At 43.7% G+C, this 8,778-nt stretch overlaps 1 protein-coding gene across 3 annotated transcripts in view; it reads left to right on the forward strand.

Annotated features, from left to right (window-relative positions):
* The window catches only part of LOC139277193 (serine/threonine-protein kinase WNK2-like), a 218,827-nt gene extending 214,424 nt beyond the window's left edge, over positions 1-4,403 (forward strand). For all 3 annotated transcript variants that reach the window (XM_070895317.1, XM_070895318.1, XM_070895319.1), the window contains one exon: positions 2,432-4,403. In XM_070895317.1, coding sequence (XP_070751418.1) covers positions 2,432-2,785 — 354 coding nt within the window. In that variant the 3' untranslated portion in view covers positions 2,786-4,403. The remainder of the gene's footprint in view (positions 1-2,431) is intronic.
* Positions 4,404-8,778: the final 4,375 nt, after the last annotated feature.

Raw genomic sequence — 8,778 nt, forward strand, 5'->3', positions numbered from 1 at the left:
CTTTTAACGTGGAGTGGCCATTGCACACCAGCCACCACATGGGCTTGACGGAGCAAGGTCTTGGTCCAGTGGCAAGAGTTAATCAAGATGACCGGACCAAGTACGCACACATACTCCTACTGTCTATAGATCACAGTGTGGGCTGGCCCGTGCTGCACCTTCCCTGGGCCCTGACCTCGCTGTTGTACGCTGCACCGCTCCTGGGCCTCTGCCTCGCTGCTGGGCTCCTCGACTCAGACACCGCTGCTCCTGGGCCACGACCCCGCCGCTCTTAGACTCCAAAACCGCCGCTTCTGGGTCACGACCCCAGCGCACCTCGCCGCTCCTGAACCACGATCCTACCGCATCTAGGCCATGGCCACACCTCCAACCTCGCCGCTCCTCGACTCCGACCTCACCGCTCCTGGGCCACGACCTCGCCGCTACAACCACGCCTCCTACCCCGCCGCTCCTGGGCCACGACTCCGCCATTCCTCTACTCAGAAACCGCTGGTCCTGGGCCACGACCTCGACGCTCCTCGACTCCGACCCTGCTGCTCCTGGGCCAAGTCCCCACCATTCCTCGACTCCGACCTCGCTTCCAACCTTGCCACTTCTCTGCTCCAACCTTGCCGCTACTGGGCCCCAAACTCTCGCCGCTCCTGGGCCCAGATCTTTCGGCGCTCCACTGCCACGATCTCTCACTGCTCCTCTGTTGCTTACCGCCTCTCCTGCACCTGGATCCCGACCCCGCCGATGGTCCCACCCACGCTCCAATCAGTGACCTGGATTTTGGCGACGTCAATCCAGTTGCCCTCCTTGAAACCATCGCCCTCCTGGAACAGCTCACGCTGCACCCTGAAGAGGCTATCTCCAGCTCTATTTATAGCCCCAACCTGCCGCTGGTGTTCTCTCATAGTTCTGGGGGTGCCGTGCTGTCCAGGGCCGCTCCAGCTCTATTTATAGCCCCGACCTGTCGATGGTGTTCTCTTGCAGGTCGGGGTGGGTGCGGGGGGTGCCGCATACTCTAGGTGTGGTCTCACCACAATGCCCTGTACAGTTGCAGCAAGACTTCCCTACTTTTATACTCCATCCCCTTGCAATAAAGGCCAATATTCCATTTGCCTTTTTAATTACTTGCTGTGCCTGCATGCTATCATTTTGAGTTTCATGTACGAGGACACCCAGATCCCTCTGTACTACAGCATTCCGTAGTACCTCCATTTAAATAATATTTTGCTTTTCTATTCTTCCTACCAAAGTGGATAACCTCACATTTTCCCATGTTATACTCCCATCTGACAAATTTTTGCCACTCACTTAACCTATCTATATATCCCTTTTAAGATTTTTTGTATCCTCACAATTTGCTTTCACACCTATCTTTGTATTGTCAGCAAATTTGGCTACAGTATGCTCGGTCCCTTCATTCAAATATTTAATATAGATTGTAAATAGTTGTGGCCCCAGCACTAATCCCTATGGCATCCCACGAGTTACAATTTGCCAACCTGAAAATGACTCATTTATCCCAACTCTATTTACTGTTAGTTAGCCAATCCTCTATTCATGCTAATATATTACCCCCAATCCTGTGAGCTCTTATCTTGTGCTTTTATGTGGCACCTTATCGAATGCCTTTTGGAAATCTAAATATATTACCTCTACTTCTTTATTCATCCTGTTCATTACATCCTCAAAGAAAAGAAAGACTTGGATTTATATAGCGCCTTTCACGACCACCGGTCGTCTCAAAGCGCTTTACAGCCAATGAAGTACCTTTGGAGTGTAGTCTCTGTTGTAATGTAGGAAAGGCCGCAGCCAATTTGCGCACAAGCAAGCTCCCACAAACAGCAATGCGATAATGACCAGATAATCTGTGTTTTTGTTATGTTGATTGAGCGATAAATATTGGCCAGGACACCGGGGATAACTCCCCTACTCTTCGAAATAGTGCCATGGGATCTTTTACATCCACGAGAGAGCAGAAGGGGTCTCGGTTTAACGTCGCATCTGATAGATGGCACTTCCAACAGTGCAGTGCTCTCTCGGCACCTCCAACAGTGCAGTGCTCTCTCAGCACTGCACTGGAGTGTCAGCCTAAATTTATTTTTTTTTGTGCTCAAGTCCCTGGACTTGAACCCACAAACATCTGACTCGGAGGTGAGAGTGCTACCCACTGAGCCACAGCTGACATTCTAATAAATTTGTCAAATAAGATTTCCCTTGAAGCTATATTGTGGCTAGCCACTGGGACATAACAAAAGTCTATTAATTTTACTTTCCCCTTGTGTTTGACTTTTTTATTCAGGACGGATTTCTAAAATTATGGTTGCATAAGTGTATTTATTTCAGACATCATTTCAGAAAACTGTTCCATACATTATCTGCATTGTACCATCAGTGCCAGTTTATCAACCAGATTTATAAAATGTTGTTCTCTTCATTTTAGGGAATAGCTGCAGCAGGGATGACGAGAAAGTTCTCCGCTCCAGCGACATGCCCTATGTCAGCTGCTTTATCACCAGGAAAATCAACAGTACCAGCAGGAATGTCAGCTACTCCTATCCCTGGTACAGTACCTGCTTACATGCTGCCTCTGTGTCAGTATGGTGGCGTGATCCCAGCACCGCTATATGGTGTACAATGGCCAGGTGTCTCAGGTCCAACTTCACAGCCTGGGGTATTAAATACTCAAGGAATATCCTCATTTCCATCTCTTAACAAAGGAGGCTTACAGATGTTTCCAGTACCACTCCAAAAACCTATTATTAACCCATCTGGGTCCAACATGAGGACTACCTAGCTTTATTGTGAAGAATCTGAGATAATAAAGGCATAGGGGAAAACATTTTTGAGAACAATTTCGGTTAACTGCTTTCTTTATAAAGACAAAATTAAATATACTTGATTGTAGCTGAATACTATTGGCAGCCAGAGTGGGCTTGCTAGTGCACATAGCCATACATTGCAATGAGCAATCACTGTGAAATATTTTCACACAGCGTTGCTGAAAGCTAGATAGTTCTTGGGTGATAGTTGCATTTGTCTTGCAATTCCGACACTTTATATTTTGCTTTGTACATTTAACACTAGTAACCTTAAACTAAGTTTAACTTACTTGAATGGATATTGAGATAAATGTAATAACCCTGCAGGAGTACAGTGCCTTGAATTATGCTTTTCAGTCTCCGCTGGAAAGAAAAATTTAGACGGTTTTTATTTAAGTTTCTGCTGTGGTCTGTTGGACATATTTTAATTTAGTTATGAAAGGCCTGAAGGTTTACAAGATGTCTGTTACTGGTAATTTAGTTACATGCACATGAACAATAAATATTTATATCTGTTGCTTTACTGTCTGTCACATGAAAGTAACTAAATTAATGCTGCTAGAATTGTCTCCCTTTACCCAGGGGCTTAATATCACACGCATACAAAATGATTTAGCTGCTGCTCAATCCACTTGCTTCTGTAGGGATAACTCGAGAGTGATTCTGATTCTAAATTTGTTTAGGAGAAAAATAAAAATGTGACCTTTATCTGCTATGTTTAAATATCTGCACATAAGTTCACCCAAGTTGTGATATTGTTTTAGAGAAGCATTGAACTTTGTTTGAATTGCTGATATACCAACAGGCAGTATTAACACTACACAGCAATCTGTCATGTCTTTCATATTTTTTTGCTTTTCAAAGATATGAACACTTTTTATTTATGTATACTTAACCATGAACAGATTTGGCTGAAATGCATATTTATCAGAAGGTCTGTTTGTAGCTGGGGTATCACTGGATGACTTTTGTCCGTTTAGTTAAACTGTAACTTATCCAGCATATAGGTTGCATTTTTTAGCATAATCTGTGTTGTTGGCATGGGGGAGCAAATCTTACTGTTGTATTGTTAAGCCTAATGCAGAACTTGAATAGATAAAACACCAAGTGGAGCACTTTGGGGGAAGAAAGGCAGATGAGAGGTAAGCAAGGTAAATGCGATGCTTTACAAAGTCAGTTTTGAAGGTATACTGCTCTGATTTCTTTCCTGCAATATTTTATACTACACGCTGAAAGGCAGAGATGTCTTGTGCTGCCAAGCTGTGAAGAATTGTATTGCTACTGTACTTCTGATTGTTACTGTCTAAATTATTTTTGTTTTGTTTATACCCTTTAATATTTCATCAATTCAGTTAGAATTGGAATTTTATAGAACGTTGTGCAGAGTCTTCTGCCTTGGCAAAATACTTCCCGTAGTAAGAGATTTCTGTTCTCTGTTATTTGTATCTTGCATTTATTTGTTTATATTTATGTCTGTATGCTTCATGAGCAAAAATGAAAAATCTAACCTAAAATCAGACATCTAATGCTTGCACTACAAACAATTGGATTGCTTTGCCTGTTAAATAGTTGACTTTTTTGTTTTACTGACATGGTCAGTGGCACTCAAATCACAGATTGTAACTGTTTAAAGATATAAATAAAACATATTTTGTGCTTGACTTTGTATATTCAATTGTAACTTTTTTGGATGTTACTGTATATTCAATTTAATCATTTTCAACATGAAGGTAATGGAAGCAGAGCCCTATTATTTTGTATTTGCTTTATTTTAATTGTTTTTGGGATGTGGCCGATGGTGGCAAAGCAGTTTTTATTTCCCATCTCGAGTTGCCCTGAAGGTGATGAGTCAACCACGCACTGTGGGACTGGAGTCACATGTAGGCCAGACTGAGCAAGGGTTCCCTTTCCGATACTGCGAGTGAATCAATTGGACACTTTACAATAATCCAGCAGTTTTCATGGTCATTTTCTGGTACTATCCCAGAAATGACCAGATTTAGTGAATTCAGTTACACAACTCGCCATGGTGGGATTTGAACTCTCGACCACTGGGTTGCAAGATCAGTACCATAACCATTGCACTACTATACCCTAACCTATTGTACTTCAAATCTTAACATTTGTGTTTTAGATCATTTTATATGACTAAGATAAAAATATGTATTAAAGTTGACTGAGATTAAGGAAAAAAAATCTTAATCTAAATAGCACCTTATTATGTCCTTTGATGTTCCAAAGTACTTCACATACAATGAATTAGTCAACTTCATTATGTGGTAAACATTGTAGCTAATTTGTACACAGCAGGATCCCACAACACCAAATGGGCTGAGCAAATAGTTAGTCTGTTTTTGATATTGCTTGAGGGGGAAATATTGGCCAGAGCATCTGAATAGCACACTGCTCTTCAAATACTTCTGTGGAATCTTTTAAATCCACCTGAACAGGCTGTCAGAGCCTCGGTTTAATGTCTGATCTGAGTGATGGCAACTCCAACAATGTGGCACTTCCTTAGGACTATATTGAATTGTAGCCTAGACTATGTGTGAAGAACTGGATGGTGCTTGAATCTCCAAACTACTGACTTAGAGGTGAGAGTGCTACTAATTGAGCTAAACTGACAGAGTTCTTTTGTCCTTGTCAGAGAAAGAAATGACTCAAAATCTATCCAGGTATAATCTCAATGTCAATGTTTGTATTCATAAGTCAATTCCATTGGAAATTACCTCATACATGCAAACTTGCAGACATCTATTGGACACTGCGATTGTGCATGGAGCTAAATTATCGATTTAAGAGGTTGGCTGTTTAAGATGCAAGACAGATGTCAAAAGCAAACAAAAACACCAGAATGGAAGACTGTTCATACTCTAATTGAATGGTAGAATTGACTCTTAATGTTTGCCTGCCTAGTGGGAAGTGATTCCTTTTTCTTGTGTTGTAATTGGACTCCGAAGAATAGCAGAAGATGCAGGCTCCCTGTTTGCCTCCATATTTCCATATTGTGACAGATGGAGGGGCTCTGTGGAGATGAACACCTGCATTATATTCATCAAATACTCAATTTTTTTAAAAATCTAGACTCGTCAAAGTCATATTATAATGCTGGTCAATGGCTTTATTCTTTTGCTTCTGTGTAATTTAAGTAGATTTTCTGTGTGCATGCACTGGTGGTACAGGAGGAGACGGTCATAAAATCCCCCAAGTAGACCTCCTTACCTGCACCAGAGTTGTGCAGCCAAACTGTTGAGATAATTGGAGGCTCTTGCTGCTTTTAAGCCTTCACAAATTAAGTTTGCATTTATCTACCTGGAATTTTACAGAAATGTGGCTTAGTTGCGAAGGTCACGAATAAATCAGACAGAATTGCAATTTAATTTGGCCTTCATGAATGAGTTTCTTAAAAATGTGTTTAGATCAATTGTTAGTGAGTGTGTGATGAGAGTGACAGTAGAGTTTTTTTTTGCCGGGGGGCTGCATTTAATTTGGAGTATTGCTTTATTTTGCATTTATGCAATTTTGGGGTTTATTTTAATTTTCTTTTCACTATCTCGCAATGAAGTGAATTTATCTCTATATATAGTATTTACAGCACAGAAACGGGCTATTCGGCTCAAGAGGTCGATGTCAGTGTTTATGCTCCACACGAGCCTCCTCCCAATCCTCCTCCTAACCCTATCAACATATCCTTCTACTCCTTTCTCCCTCGTGTGTTTATCTAACTTCCCCTTAAATGCATCTGTGCTAGTCACCTCAACAACTCCTTGTGGTTCCACATTCTCACTATTCACATTCAGAGGCTGAACTCCAGGATATAGTCGACGTATTTACTGAGGCATACAAAAGCATAGGCCTTACACTAAACATCCATAAGACAAAGGTCTCCACCAGTCCCTCCTCGCCGCACAGCACTGCCCCCCAGTCTTCAAGATCCATGGCGTGGCCCTGGACAACGTGGACCATTTCCCATACCTCTGGAGCCTCTTATCAACAAAAACAGATATTGATGAGGAGATTCAACAGCTCCTCCAGTGCTCCAATGCAGCCTTTGGCCGCCTGAGGAAGAGTGTTCAAAGACCAGGCCCTCAAATCTACCACCAAGCTCATGGTCTACAGGGCTGTAGTAATACCTGCCCTCCTGTATGGCTCAGAGGCATGGACCATGTACAGTAGACACAAAGTTGCTGGAGAAATACCATCAACGATGCCTCTGCAAGATCCTACAGGTCCCCTGGGAGGACAGACGCACCAACGTTGGCATCCTCGACCAGGCCAACATCCCCAGCATTGAAGCACTGACCACACTTGATCAGCTCCACTGGCAGGTCACGTGTCCGCATGCCAGACACGAGACTCCCAAAGCAAGCGCTCTACTCTGAACTCCTTCATAGCAAACGAGCCAAGGGTGGACAGAGGCAAACCAGTCCCACCCTCCCTTACCCTCAACGACTGTCTGTCCCACCTGTGGCAAGGACAGTGGCTCTCATATTGGATTGTTCAGCCACCTAAGGACTCATTCTAAGAATGGAAGCAAGTCTTCCTCGATTCCGAGGGACTGCCTATGATGATATGATGACTCTAGGTAAAGAAGTTTCTCCTGAATTCTCCATTGGAGTTATCTTAGATTTATGGCCCCCTAGTTCAGGTCTCCCCCACAAATGGAAACATCTCTACATCTACCATATCAAACCCTTTCATAATCTTGAAGATCTTTAGCAGATCACCCCATAATCCTCTCATTTAAAGAAAAGAGCGCCAGCCTATTCAATCTTTTCTGAGGTGTAGCCTCTCAGATCTGATATCATTTTAGTAAATCTTCTTTGCACCTTCAGTGCCCCTAAATCTTTTTTATAATATGGAGAGCCAAAACTGTTCACAGTACTCTGTATGGTCTAACCATGATGATATATAAGTTTAACATAACTACTCTGCTTTCCAATTCTATCCCTCTAGAAATGAACCCCATACTTTGATTTTTTTAATGGCCTTATTAACCTGTGTCACGACTTTGTGATTTGTGTATCTGGTCCTCTACCCCATTTAGACGCTTAGGGGGAGAAATTGGGGCGCTCCCCGTTTGGGGCACTAACTTTTCAAAGTTTGAAAAATTAGCACCAGGCTCTAATGTTTTCAAACTTTTAAAAAATTTGGTGTTTGTGCTCCAGGAAGGAAGTGGAGCGCTAAATCAAGCAGAGGCAGCAGGTGGGGTGGTAAGTGTGCAACGCTGCACAATGGGCCATGCAGCACTGCCGTGATCGAAGGCTCCTTCCCTCCCTTAAAAGGAAGGGCCATCGCTGCAGGCTCTGCAAAAGACTTACCTTCTCCTCGACAGCAGTCTCGGATCTGGACCGATCAATCCAATGCACTGCAAGGCTGATCGATCACGGGCAGCCAACTAAAAAATTGGAAAGAGAGATTTGAGAGTCGTCATATAGGCAGTCCCTCGAAACAAGGATGACTTGCTTCCACGCCAAAAAGGGATGAGTTCACAGGTGTTTCAATGAAGGCCCTAATATTCCAGATCCCGATCTGCATGTTGAAGGGTGGAAGATGCGTGGATTTTTTTTAACGTGATGGCTGTTGTACACCAGCCACCAGACGTGCTTGACAGTGGCAAGGATTAACCAAGACGACTTGAGACCAGCTCTGCTGCATGGACCTAGTGTGCACACATATCTCAGTGTGGGCTGGCCCGTGTTGCCCCTGGGCCCTCGCCTCTTCTGGGCCCCGAACTCGTGCCTCTCCTGGGCCCCGATCACATCCCTCTATGAACTTTGGCTGCTCCTTCGTCCCGACCTCACCGCTCCTGCTGTACCTGCTCACGCTACAATCAGCGATCTGGATTTGGGTGACGTCAAATCCAGTCGCCCTCCTGCAGCAGAACGCGCTGCTCCTTGCAGTGGCATGCCGCCGCACGTTGCTCCCTATAATGGCCCCGGTCTGCTGATTTGTGAGTGGCAGACTG

The sequence above is a fragment of the Pristiophorus japonicus genome, chromosome 12 (genome assembly GCF_044704955.1).
Source record: "Pristiophorus japonicus isolate sPriJap1 chromosome 12, sPriJap1.hap1, whole genome shotgun sequence".
NCBI lineage: Eukaryota > Metazoa > Chordata > Chondrichthyes > Pristiophoridae > Pristiophorus > Pristiophorus japonicus.